The sequence below is a fragment of the Heterodontus francisci genome, chromosome 2, assembly GCF_036365525.1.
Source record: "Heterodontus francisci isolate sHetFra1 chromosome 2, sHetFra1.hap1, whole genome shotgun sequence".
In the NCBI taxonomy this organism is placed as follows: domain Eukaryota; kingdom Metazoa; phylum Chordata; class Chondrichthyes; order Heterodontiformes; family Heterodontidae; genus Heterodontus; species Heterodontus francisci.
The window spans coordinates 102254574-102268664 of record NC_090372.1 but is presented as its reverse complement, the minus strand read 5'-3'; the positions used below and the strand labels follow the sequence as shown (position 1 = coordinate 102268664).

General features: G+C 43.4%; 2 protein-coding genes across 6 annotated transcripts in view; one reads left to right on the top strand and one right to left on the bottom strand.

Moving 5' to 3' along the window:
- Nucleotides 1-5801, bottom strand: part of ankmy2a (ankyrin repeat and MYND domain containing 2a) — a 59012-nt gene extending 53211 nt beyond the window's left edge. The window contains exon 1 of one of the 3 annotated variants that reach the window (XM_068009380.1): nt 5707-5801. Coding sequence is in view for 1 of the 3 variants with exons in the window: in XM_068009375.1 (XP_067865476.1) it covers nt 5598-5664 (67 nt within the window). In the remaining 2 variants the exon portion in view is untranslated. Of the gene's footprint in view, nt 1-5597 lie in introns of all 3 variants that reach the window. The other 2 variants (XM_068009375.1, XM_068009388.1) reach the window with 2 other exon arrangements.
- A 265-nt stretch (nt 5802-6066) lies between these two features.
- LOC137346060 (eIF5-mimic protein 1) overlaps nt 6067-14091 on the top strand; it is a 102444-nt gene continuing 94419 nt past the window's right edge. For all 3 annotated transcript variants that reach the window (XM_068009362.1, XM_068009345.1, XM_068009353.1), the window contains exon 1: nt 6067-6281. The gene's annotated coding sequence lies outside the window, so the exon portion shown is untranslated. The remainder of the gene's footprint in view (nt 6282-14091) is intronic.

The following is a 14091-nucleotide window of genomic DNA, read 5'->3' as shown; positions in this document are numbered from 1 at the left end:
GATTTCCAGCATCCGCAGTATTTTGCTTTTATTTTAGTGCTTGCTTAGGCTTCAGTTATTTAAATATAGATCAATGACCTAGCTTGGCTGGTCGTGAGAAGGGCCCACCCATCGGATCCTTCCTGTACGCCCGGAGTCTCACCACTGCATGCTGCCCTCAAGGCAGCTGTGCTGGGGAAGAGACTGTCTCCCACCTCCTCCTGCAAAGCAGGTCTGGGAAGAGATGCAGCGGATTTTGTCAAGGTCCATCCCAAACAGCTCCATAACGTAGGACTCAGTGCTCTGCAGGCTGTTCCCAGGGACGCACACTGAGACAAACATCAACTGCTGCCGGAGGGCCAAGATGGTGAGAGACGCACTTTGGTCGGCTCAAAACTTGCTGATCTTCCAGCATAAAGACCTATTGATGACAGAGTATTGCAGACTGACACGTTCCAAAATCCAGGACTATGTGCTGAGGGATGCACTAAAACTTTGGGCAGCCATCGCAAGGGCTCAAAGGGGAAAGGCTACTGTGTAAGGCCCTCCCGCCATAGTATACGGAGGGGCTGGAATGACATGCGTGGTTTCTTCAGTGCTGTCAAGACGATCTATGGCCCAAGAACTCAAGCGCCCACCCCACTGACAGCCAAGCATGGAGGAGAACTAGTCAAGGACAGGGAGGTGGTCTGTGCTCGCTGGAGGGAACATTTTGAAGAATTTCTCAACCAAAACTCTGTCTTCATTGTGAACGTCCTCAACTCCATCCCTCAACACCCCGTTCGGCTCAGTCTCGGTGCAACCCCAGTCCAAATTGAGGTCGAAAAAGCCATTCAACAAGGCCTCTGGAGCAGACGGAATCTTGCCAAAATTCTGAAGCATTGCAGAGATACACTCCTGGCATGACTGCACAATTTCATACCCCTCACCTGGGATGACGAGTGTTTGCCGACGGACTTCAGGGTCGTTGTGATCATGTCTGTATTCAAGAAGGGAGACAAGACCAATTGCGGCAACTAAAGAGGAATCTCCCTGCTGTCTAACACAGGAAAGATAATTGCAAGGATTCGCCTCAATCACCTCCTCCCAGTGGCTGAAGAGCTCCTTCCAGAGTCGCAGTGCAGCTTACGCCCATGGGAAAACATGATCTTCATTGCATGACAAATTCAAGAAAAATGAAGGAAACACCACCAACCGCTGTACGTGGCCTTTTTTGACCTCACAAATGTATTTTTCTCTGTCAACCGTGAAGGCTTATGGAGCCTCCTGCTCAAATTTGGCTGCCCTCAGAAGTTTGTCACCATCCTCCGTCTACTTCACGATGACATGCAAGCCGTGACCCTCACCACAGACCCTATCTCAGCAAGGCTGTGTCATCACAACTACCCTCTTCTCCATTTTTCTCGCTGGAATGCTGCACCTCACCTCCAACAAATTACCCACAGGCGTGGATATAATTAATAGAACTGACAGGAAACTGTTCAGCATATGCCTCCAAAACTGAAAATATTCCATCACTCGTTGAGCTCCAGTACGCAGATGACGTTTGCGTGTGCGCTCACGCCAAAACTGCGCACCAGATCATCGTTGACTCCTTCTCCGAAGCATATGAGAAAATAAGTCTTTCACCAGTCAGTCAGAAAATGAGGGTCCTCTTCCAACCAACTCCCACAGCACAACACCTCCCCAACACACCAATGCCCCCACCACATCGATCACGATCAGTGGCAAGATCCTGGAAAACGTGGACCAATTTCTATATCTTGGGAGCCTCCTCTAGGCAACGGCAGACACAGACAATGAGGTTCATCATCGCCAATATGCCAACTCAGCCTTCGGCCGACTGAGGAAGAGAGTATTTGAGGATCAGGATCTCAAACCTGAGACCAAGATCATGGTTTACTGGGCAGCAGTGATCCTTGCGCACCTATATGCTTTGCAGACTTGGACAACCTACAACAGGAACCTCAAAGCAGCGGGGAAATACCATCACAGGTGCCTCTGCAAGATTTTTTTTTTTTAAATTTGCTCACGGGCTGTGGGCATCGCTGGCAAGGCAAGCTTTTATTACCCATTCCTAATTGCTCGAGAAGGTGGTGGTGAGCTGCTGCCTTAAGCCACTGCAATCCTTGGGGTGTAGGTACACCAACAGTACTGTTAGGAAGGGAGTTCCAGGATTTTGACCCAGCGACAATGAAGGAACGGCGATATAGTTTCAAGTCAGGATGGTGTGTGGCTTGGAGGAGAACTTGCAGGTGGTGGGTTCCCATGCATCTGCTGTTCTTGTCCTTCTAGGTGGTAGAGGTCACTGGTTTGGATGGTGCTGTCTAAGGAGCCTTGGTGAGTTGCTGCAGTGCACCTTTGTCGATGGTACACACTGCTGCCTCTGTGAAGAGAGTGAGTGTTGAGGTGATAGATGGGGTGCCAATCAAGTGGGCTGCTTTGTCCAGGATGGTGTCGAGCTTCTTGAATATTGTAGGAGCTGCACCCATCCAGGCAAGTGAAGAGTATTCCACCACCACACTCCTGACTTGTGCCTTGCAAATGGTGGACAGGAATTGGGGAGACAGGTGGTGAGTTATTCACCACAGAATTCCCAGCCTCTGACCTGCTCTTGTAGCCACAGCATGTATGTGGCTGGTCCAGTTCAGTTTCTGGTCAATGGTAACCCCCAGAATGATGATAGCGGGGGATTCAGCAATGGTAATGCCATTGAACATCAAGGGGAGATGCTTAGATTCTCTCTTGTTTGAGATGGTCATTGCCTGGCACTTATGTGGCACAAATGTTACTTGCCACTTATCAGCCCAAGCCTGGATGTTCTCTAGGTCTTGCTGCTTCATTATTTGAGGAGTCACGAATGGTGCTGAACATTGCACAATCAGCAAACATATCCACTTCTGACCTTATGATGGAGGGAAGGTCATTGATGAAGCAGCTCAAGATGGCTGGTGTAGGACACTACCCTAAGGAACTCCTGCAGTGATGTCCCAGGACTGAGATGATTGACCTCAACAATCACAACCATCTTCCTTTCCAATTTTCCAATTCCACGACTGGACAACGTTTGCTAAATAATCCCCAGTATGCTAAGAATTACGCTGCCAACCAATTTAAGATTATCAGTAGGGCTCACAATGTGACACATCTGCACATACTGGAAGCTACATATATTAATACACAGGGCCCTGTTCTTTGCAGACAGAAAAGAACATGTACACACATTGCACCTGCTTCAGCTAAACAAAATCAGTGACAGCCATTCGCTGGTTCCTTCCTCAGGGCAATGCCTTGACCAGAGTCAAGCTGCTGGCTTAAATTTCAAACAAAGCTTGGCAGTTAACTGTCAGTCACCATTAACTGAGCAGGTTATTGCTGAGAAAGCGCTGCTTGATAGCACTGTCGACGACGCCTTCCATCAATTTGCTGATGATTGAGAGTCAACTGATGGGGCGGTCATTGGCCGGGTTGGATTTGTCCTGCTTTTTGTGCACAGGACATACCTGGGCAATTTTACACATTGCCGGGTGGATGCCAGTGTTGTAGCTGTACTGGAACAGCTTGACTAAGGGCACGGCTAGTTCTGGAACACAAGTCTTCAGTACTATTGCTGGAATGTTGTCAGGACCCATAACCTTGGCAGTATCCAGTGCCATCAGCCATTCTTGATATCACATGGAGTGAATCAGACTGGCTAAAGACTGGCATCTGTGATGCTCGGGACCTCAGGAGGAGGCTGAGATAGACCATCCACTCGGCACTTCTGGCAGACGATGGATGTAAATGCTTCAGCCTTGCCATTTGCACTGATGTGCTGAGCTCACCCATCATTGAGGATGGGGATGTTTGTGGAGCCTCATCCTCCTGTCAGTTGTTCAACTGTCCACCACCATTCACGACTGGATGTGGCAGGAGTGCAGAGCTTAGTACTGATCCGTTGGTTGTGGGATCACTTAGCCCTGACTATTGCATGCTGCTTATGCAGTTTGGCATGCAGATAGTCCTGTGTTGTAGCTTCACCAGGCGGACACCTCATTTTTAGGTATGCCTGGTGCTACTCCTGCATACCCTCCTGCATTCTTCATTGAACCAGGGTTGATCTCCATGCTTGATGGTAATTGTAGAGTGAGGGATATGCCAGGCCATGAGTTTACAGATTGTGTTTGAATACAATCCTGCTGCTGATGGCCCACAGCACCTCATCGATGCCCAGTTTTGAACTGCTAGATCCGTTCAAAATCCATCCCATTCAGCACAGTGGTAGTGCCACACAACACAATCCTCCAAAACCGGTGGCAAGAAAGGCAGTCCAACTGCAGCATCCTCTGCCAATCCAACCTTCCCAGCATCGGGGTATTAATCACCCAAAACCAGCTCTGCTGGGCTGAACATGTCATTTGCACGCCTGACACCAGACTGCTGAAGCAGCTGCTCTACTCAGAACTTGGTCTCAAGCAGGAGACTCCCAGGACAGCAGAAATGCTTCAGAGATGTTGTCATAGCAACCCTGAAGAGATCAAACAGCCTTGTCAACTCGTGAGAGTCCTTGGCTTGTGACCATCCTAGATAAAGAAAGCTCATTTGGGAACACGTGGAGGTGGAGTCAATGGAATGCACAAACCTCCAAACTACTCATCTACCTGACCCCTCAAGCACCACTTGCCCCTAATGTGGCAGAGTCTCCAGTTCTTGGACTTATTAGCCATCTCAGAACCAAATCAAACCGGAGGGGAAGCAAGTCATCCTTGATCCCGAGGGTCTGCTTAAGAAGATACCGAGGGGCTGAAACCTGCAGAAAACCCCTTGGGCTGTAGGTACCAGAGAATGTTTCACATGAAATGTAAGTGTACACTGTAAATATAACCTGTAATAGCAAGTGTAGTGAGACACCTCATGAACCATATTGAAAGAAACTGATCTGTACTGCACTTTACATATCAAATTTGAACTGTTATGTAATGTATGTTTTACAAATTTTATGAATAAAGTATTTTTTTGGAAAACAGTTACACCATATACTCCTTCATAGAAAAATACCCAGACTAGATTTTCCAAATCATATGTACTATAAGCAATTATACCACATTCTCATGTATTTGTCACAGAGGGATTGGGTACGTGTAACACACCAGCAAAAGTAAATACACTGTTAAATCATGAAATTAGCTAATGTTAACAAAACTGTTTGCCAAACGCGAGTGAATTTCCTGACGATGGCCGTAAAACACAGCTTGGACACACGGGAGACCAATGCAGCGTGGCCTACACCAACAGGCAAAACACCAGCAACTACTCCGAAGGATGTGCTGGACTATTAGAGCGCCACAACACTCACATGGCCCATTAAATTGAAACCAGTCTCAAGGAGGTTACACGTGCTGTGAGTATAGAAAGTACTCGAATATGACATCCTGAAATGTAAACAGACTCATTCAGACTGTTGGGCCCTTTTCCTTTAATCATGAAGTTCGCCAGATCACCCCATTTTCGGTACTGCCCCCAAACATTCACCTTATCGATGTTTAAAAATCTGACAATTCTGTTTTTGCACTGACAAGTCTCGAACCATGAACATTCATATTTTTGAGAAAGAGCGAGCCGCTGCCAGTCTACATCACCTTCAGAAATGACTTGAAGTAATTCACTCTCCTCGGCTGTCACCTCTCCCTTCTTTGGAGGAGCCATGCTTCACTTAGACAGCTTTTTTTAAAAAGAAAAAGCACGTACACACGGCTACTTATCAGCAAAAAACCTCCAGCCAACAATCCCACCTCAAACCAATTCAACGGCTGCACTGCAACTGGAACACGACCCGAGCATCTAACTGCCTGGCATTGCCCACAGGGAAATCGAGGGGTGTCTCTGATAGTCTCAACGAAGCAGTAAAATGCACTCTTGCTAACAAAGATTATTTCCAGCGTTTCTAAATACATTTTATTATATAATACATTCCATAATCCTTGGAATAAAAATAAATGGAAAGGTTCAGACTTTTTATATTTTAGTGGTTTCTTTTCCTCCCCCCAATCCACCGGCACAGTGGTAGCGCCAGCTATGTAGTCAGCTCTTTTTCCCCCGGAACGGGGTGTCCCGCGCATGTGTAGTGCGCCTGCCCGGAGTGATGGGCTGCATTACTCACAGTGTTTTGGTCTTCTGAGTTGGCCAGTTAGAGCGCGGAGCGGGCAAAGCAGCAATTGATTGGAACGCGGAGCAGGCAAGAGAACAATCGATTAGAACGTTCGCCGGACTGTGCCCTGTATTCAGAGCAGGAGAACAGGAACAACTGGAGCTGACCCGAGCAGGTTAAGTATGGGCATGGAGAGGGAGGAAGAGGGAAAACAGCCCTCCTGTATTATATGCATTTGCAATAACTTCATAAAGAAGGGACTCGCAATCACGACGAGTAATTTTCATAACCCAGAGAGCGTGTGTAGTGTATTGTGTAATACGCTGTGTAGTAAAGGATACGCTGTGAAGAAATTGGAATGGGTGGTCTCTGTAACACATCGATGGGGGTAGGAATAGCCAGGCTTTGGACATGTTATAAATTGCTGGTTACATTGCACCAAGTTACTCAAATATTTTTGAAGAGAGGCTATACTTTTAATAGTTTATCTCCTTTTATATTTCGGCGGTGGACTGGCTTGGACAGATTATGTTTGCATTAACAGATCAGCAGATTCCACGATATATTTCCATTGTATTTAACAATAGAACAAGTTCTTAGTAACGTTTGTGTATTTTAGAAATAATACGTCGTTAATGTCATGTATCTGTAATGATAGCATTGGTTTGGATGTATTTTTGCTGTCTATTACTGTATATGTTCCGGTTGATATATTAATGTGCTTTGACTTTGGTGTGAAAACGATTTTGAGTGAATGTCAAGCAGGGAGGTGGTCATTGCTGTTTGTAGATTAATTAAAACACATGAAAATGCAATGAGATTTATGTCATACCATACACTGTGGAAATATTTTCTGTTCTTGCTTGTAGTGAAGGTGTGTTTTGATGCCAGCAGGTGACGTACTCGATCCTTTTGTGATTTTACCGTTGGTTTTATAAAACGAGGATGGCTTCCATTCTCTTAGTTCCTGTTGGTTTGATCTAACATTTCTCCCCAGAGACAGTTGAGCTCATAACCCCTTTTCTCTGTCTCTCAGAGGTTGGAATAGATGCAGATTTATTTCCCGTTTATCACCGAATTTCGAAATGTATGAACCCCCAAAAGTGGGAAAACAGACTCACCCGAGTGAATTACGATTCACATATTGAGCAAGTAGATTTTTGGACGTATTGTGTTGTAAATCAATTTTAGGTGCAACGCCGCATTTTTACCAATCTTTTAATGTAATTTTGCTGAATGTGTACTAGAAGTGGTAATTTAAAAAATACTTGGTAATGCATATATATGGATAAGTCTCGTGGCGATTTGATCTGCACTCAGACCTGTATAGCGCGCCCCGAGAGAAAGCTTCGGAGATAATGGCTGATATTGAAAATTAGGATTAATAGAAATATTACTGATTGGAACAGTGAAAAGATACGCATGTGTACGATGGTCTACATGTCGTGCTTGTAAAACGGTTTGTTTCTCACTTTTTGTAGATAAAAGTTATACCAATTCAAACCGTCTTGGCTGTACTTAGTCTGTACGTGGTAAACGACAGGAATGTCGCCCACGATAGCCTGTCGACTTCATTGTGAGAGACGAGCAGCAGTGAATTTTCATGCCACAGTTTTGAACTTGGAGTTGAGAATCACGATACTTTATCTTAAAGTGTTGGACTTGTTAATAAGCTACTACGGTAACAGGTAGTGAAAACCGATCACCAATATTTTACAACTGGAACATTCTGTGGTGCTGACCACGTTTGAATTGTGTATGTGCTCACTTGGACCCAGCCAGCCAATTGATGGAAATGTCTGAAATCATTGAAAAGACATAGCGTTGCACTGCTTTGATTTTTGGAGATTTCGGTACTGGTCAGTTCATACCTTTTCATATTTAAAAGGGACACTCTAACTGGAAAATGAAAAAGTATACAGCAGTCAATTGGCACTAGATTACCTGAATTCATGTGTCCTTTCTTGTAGCTTGTACCTGTGTCCCAGATTACTAAAGGACATCCAATAAAAAGTTGATGGTATGCTTGCAGCATCATGAATTATTATAGGGCATTTTTACTAAATCAATTTATTGCAAAGATGACATCTGACGTCATTTTTACCCTGAATCCATATTAACTTTGCAATTAGTTGATTAAAGTGTATGCAGCAGCAACATTAAATAATAGGAGCAACAGTTCATAAATATATGCTGGGAATGAAGGGCTAAGATGACAGTGCAGGCTGCCACCGAAGTTGAAAAGAGTAACGGTGAGGACAAGTTCAATTAAGAATTAGCCAGGCTTTTGCTTTAAAGTCTGAGGTTGTAGAAGGAAGAGAGAATTCCTCAGTTTTGAGATTCTGGAGAAGATAGAGAGTAGGGATTGCGAGCCTTGTTTTCATGTAGGGGAGGAATATTATTTAGGAAAATATATACATTTACTGCTCAGGAAATGGAGAACATGAGAGCAAAGCTCTGAGATGCAGTGACTATTGTATCAAAAGAGAGGACATGAGAAAAATAGAGGTTGGAGACATGGAAATTTTCCCTGTGTCCTGTCCAGGAGTGTGTGAGAGATGCTAGTATAGACTTCCCGTTTATTAAACGAATATTCAAATCCTTGCACAGATTTATAAGATCTGTAAAAATAGTTGTTTTCCACAAAGAGGGAAAGCAAATTTCTTAGAAACAGCTTTAGCAATTGTAGGGATGTGGAAGTTCCCTTTAAGATCAGAGAAGATAGTGAGATGTAAACAAAGGAAACAAATGTAAAATATTTGAGAGCACCTTAAAGGCTCTGGGTAAATGCATTACCTGCAAAGTACTGAACAATACAGGCCAGGAAGGTCCACAGGGTTTACCTTGTGTGTATACTGAGATAATCAATTGCAAATGCATTGGGAATAGGAGTATTACACTTAGTCTCAGGACTGTAGGGCTAGGCAAATGAAAGAAATTAGTTAGAGTTCCTGCCTGCTATCTGTTGACCCCTGCTGGAAAGTGTGTCCTTGGCTAACAGGTTAGGAGAGCAGAATCACATTCAACTAAGATGCCCTCCGTGGGTCAGCTAACTTTAGCGGCACAATCCATGCTCTCACATGAAGATTGGCCACTTCAGTGAGATGGCAGAAAAATGCAGAGATGTGCCTATGAAAGAAAACCACAGATGAGTGAGCACCTTTTATCTGGAGGCAGCGTGCAGGAGAAATATTGGATTTTGTTTTGGAAATTGGAGCCAGTTTTTAACTTTTCCAGACACTGGTGATGACAAAGGTCATGAGTCTCCGAAAATTCAGTAGTAATTCATTATATGTATTATCCTGTTGCTGTTTCTTGTATTTTATAATGATTTTCTTTGTACTAAGTAAAAACGCTTCTTGAGAAAAAGCACACAGGGTAAATATTTAATAACTGAAGCTGATATTTCTATCATTACTATTTCACTTTTCTCATAATATGTAAACACATCATGCCTTGTGGCTGTGGAGATCCAGAATTAGCCATCCATGTGTTCTTGGGCCTATATATATGACTAACTACTGTAGTATATAAATAGTAAATGAGGATGTGGGAGGAATGGAGAATAGGAAGGATGGTAATTATTTTACAGTAAATATTAGTCAATTACTTTCTCTTTAGTCCAAACATATTTAGTACAACAATTAGAGCAATCTTCTCTTTAACTGTAAACAGAGCAAAGTTTTTAAAAAAAAGATTGAAGAGTATTGGCATGAGGCAGGCAGCTCAATTACCATGAATCAGTGCATCTGAACTTGTCAGCACTTGGGAGACCAGCCATCTCAAGGAAACCCATTTGAAGTGAATGATAACTTGCAACACTCAGCAAGTGGGGAATCAGTATTGAATCCTGCTGCATTATATAGAGGACCAATATATTTTTAAAAATTCACTGGTTATTTAAAAAAAGATCACTGCAGCAATCCACTTTCTGGCATGTTTTAAAACACTGAATGTTAACATACCATTGCACTGCTTTTTGGAAGCGATTTCAGTACTTGACAGTTCATACATTTTCATATTTAAAAAGGACACACTAACTGGAATTTGAAAAAGGGTATAGCAATCAATTAGTACTGGATTACCTCGATTCACGTGTCCTCTCCTGCAGCTTGAACTTCTGTCCCAGATTACTAAATGGCATCCTAATTGCTTGCATCAGCTGTGTGTAAATCCATTTAGACAGTAGGAAGCCTCACCAAGGAAAGTATGACTTAGCTGCTATTAATCCTGTTTGAGAAATGTCACTGTACTTGTTTTCAGGTGTATGCTATGACAACTTACAACAATAACTTGTATTTATATAGTATCTTTTAACATAAAATGTCTCAATGTGCTTCACAGGATTGTTATAAAGCAAAATTTGACAACAAACCACATTAGTCAATATTAAAATAAAAGCAAAATACTGCAGATGCTGGAAATCTGAAATAAAAACAAGAAATGCGGAAAAATACTCAGCAGCATCTGTGGAGAGAGAAGCAGAGTTAACGTTTCAGGTCAGTGACCCTTCTTCAGAACACTGGATTCTCAGAAGATTTTTCAACACATCTGGAAAAGGATGAGTTGGGTGGCTTCTCTCTCAGCAGGATACACACCAACTGCCCGTTCAAACAGTCCAAAATGAAACCAAAACTCTTGAGCCATAAACCCAGACATGTGACTTCTCTGTAAACAACTCCAATAGCCAGCAAGGCTCCTACTGTTTACTTAGCTTAAGACATGTGACTTCCAGTAAATGTTTGTTTTTAAATAAAGTCCCAAGTGTCCTTCCAGTGACGTTTTAAAAAAAAAAAGTCCAGCATCTCCTCAGGTATTTTCCACAGTCTTTTTAAAAACAAGTCCTCAAAAATATTAATAATGGAAGCACATTCATGACCATTTGAAAACTAACGCTGTGTTTTCAGATGATGTTGCTGAGGGACAGTGTGTAGATGAGAAATAGGGGGCCAAGAACAGACCCTTGGGGGAACACAAGAACGCAAAAAATAGGAGCAGAAGTAGGCCATATGGCCCATCGAGCCTGTTCGCCATTCAATATGATCATGGCTGATCTTGGGCTTCAATTCCACTTTCCTACCCTCTCCCCATATCCCTTGATTCCTTGTGAGACCAAAAATCTATCTACCCCAGTCTTAAATGTATTCAATGATGGAGCATCTACAACCTTCTGGGGTAGAGAATTCCAAAGATTCACAACCCTTTGAGTGTAGTAATTTCTCCTCATCTGAGTCCTGAATGATTGGCCCCTTATCCTGAGACTGTGTCCCCATGTTCTAGATTCCCTGACCAGCAGGAACAATCTCTCAGCTTCAACCCTATCAAGCCTTTTCAGAATCTTGTATGTCTCAATAGATCGCCTCTCATTCTTCTAAACGCCAGAGAATATGGGCCCAATTTACTCAGCCTCTCATCATAGGACAACCCCTCATCCCTGGGACCAATTTAGTAAATCTTTGCTGAACTGCCTCCAGTGCAAGTATATCCTTTGTTAAATGTGGAGACCAAAACTGCACACAGTATTCCAGGTGCGGTGTCACCAAAGCCCTGTACAATTTTAGTAAGACTTCTTTATTCCTGTACTCCAATCCCCTTGCAATAAATGCCAACATGCCATTTGCCTTCCTAATAGCCTGCTGTACCTGCATGTTAACTTTGTACATTCCTTGTACGAGTACCCCAAGTCTCTTTGAACATCAACACTTACCAGTTTCATACCTTTTAAAAAAATATTCTGCATTTCTATTTTTGCGACCAAAGCGAATAACTTCACACTTCCCTACATTATGCTCCATTTGCCATCTTGTCACTTAACCTGTCTGTATCTCTTTGCAGCCTCTCTACAGCCTCCTCGCAGCTTACTTTCCCACCGAGCATTGTATCATCAGAAAACTTAGATATGTTACTCTCTGTCTCTTCATCCAAGTCATTAATATAGAGTGTAAATAGCTGAGGCCCCAGCACTGATCGTTGCTTCCTGTCTGTTAACCAATCCGCTATCCACGCTAATATATTACCCCCAACACCAAGAGCCCTTATCTTGCCTATTAATCTTTTATGTGGCACCTTATCGAATGCCTTTTGAAAATCCAGGTATAATACATCTACTGGTTCCACTTTATCTATGCTACTAGTAACATCCTCAAAAAACTCTAATATATTGGTCAAACAGGATCGCCCTTTAGTAAAACCATGCTGACTTGTTCTAATCATACTATGCTTTTCCAAGTGCAATGTTAGGAGTTCTTTAATAATAGTTTCCAGCATCTTCCCAATGACTGATGTTAGGTTAACTGGCCTGTAGTTCCCTTTTTTCTCTCTACCTCCTTTCTTAAAAAGCAGCATAACATTTGCCAATTTCCAATCTGACGGGACCATTCCTGAATCTAAGGAATTCTGGAAAATGATCACCTGCGCATCCACTATCTCTGCAGCTATCTCTTTTAGAACCCCAGTTTGTCGGCCATCTGGTCTCGGAGGTTTGTCAGATTTTAGTCCCTCAAGTTTCTCCAATACTTTTTCTTGGCTGATATCAATATCCTTAATTTCCTCACTCTTTTTAGCCCCTAGGTTACTGCCTATTTCTGGTATTTCTGGACACTAGAGGTAAAAGTGAAAGAGAAGCCATCATAAATGCTGCTCTGGCTATGATTACATAGATAAGAATGGAACCAGGTGAGTGCAGTCCTACCCACCTGGACGATCGTGGAGAGACTATGGAGGAGGATGGTGTGGTCAACCGTTTCAAAGGCTACAGGCTGATTGAGAAGGATGAAGAGGGATAATTTACCTTTGTCACATTCACTCAGGATGTCATTTGTGACTTCAATCAAAACTGTTTCGGTACTATGGCTGGGGCAGAAATCTGATTGGAGGGATACAAACCGAGTTCTGGGAAAAATGGGCATAGATTTGGCAAAGCGATAATATGTTCAGGAACTTGGAGAGGAAATGGTGGTTAGAGATGGGCTGGTAGTTTACAAGGACATTGGGGGTCAAGGGTTGTTTTGTGGAGGGGATGTTGATGACATATTTGACGAGGGACAGTACCTGAAGAGAGAGAGAGCTGTTAACAATATCAGCTAACATGGGGACCAGGAAGGGAAGTTGGCTGATCAGCAGTTTAGTGGGAGTAGGTTGAGGGAGCAGGAAGTGGGTCTCGTGAACAATATGATCATGGAAAGGGCAAGATGAAAGATAGGAGAGACATTGGAGAAAGATGAGTTTAGGGCCAGGGCAGGGGGATCTTTAGAGGAAGTTAGGCCTGATGGTCTAGTGGAAGGGAGCGAAGTGGCAGAGGCAGCTGATTGGATAGTCTCGATCTTGGTGACAAAGAAGCCCAAGAGCTCCTCGCGCTTATTTTCGGAGGTGAGGATGGAGGGGATGGGAGAGGGGTTTAAGAAGATGGTTTGTAGTTGAAAAAAGATTTTGTGGGTGACATCTTTTATTCCAGGATGATCCTGTGTGAAAGTGAGCAGTTTTGGTCGTCAAAAGAAGGACTCTATTGCTTTATTTGGTCCAGTTAGATCTTGCAGTGTATGGCTAAACCAGTCGTCCACCATATCCATTCAAGTCTGTGTCCCTTGGACTTAAAAGAGTGGAGATAAGGGCCATATCGGGGGAACGGCCAGGGTGAGAGAGAGTAATGGTTTTATTGGCGACCAGGACATCAAAGGTGGAGGTGAGGATGTGGTTGAGCAAAACATAAGTTCTAAAAATGTCATGGTGAATGCAGGGCTAGACAGTTATGATTTTGTATGTGCAGCTGTAAATTAATTGGGAATAGTTTATTCCAGGGTTGGACACTGAAGGAAGAAGGGTTGGGATGTAAAGGGGGCAACTGGGTGGACAGTGATACAAGGAAGTGATCAGAGATGGCCTATCTATGACTGATATAATGGGAATAGCAAGGCCATGTGAAATGGCAAGGTCAAGGGGGTGTCTGTGACTGAGTTGGGGAGTTTACATGGAGGGAACGATTAAGT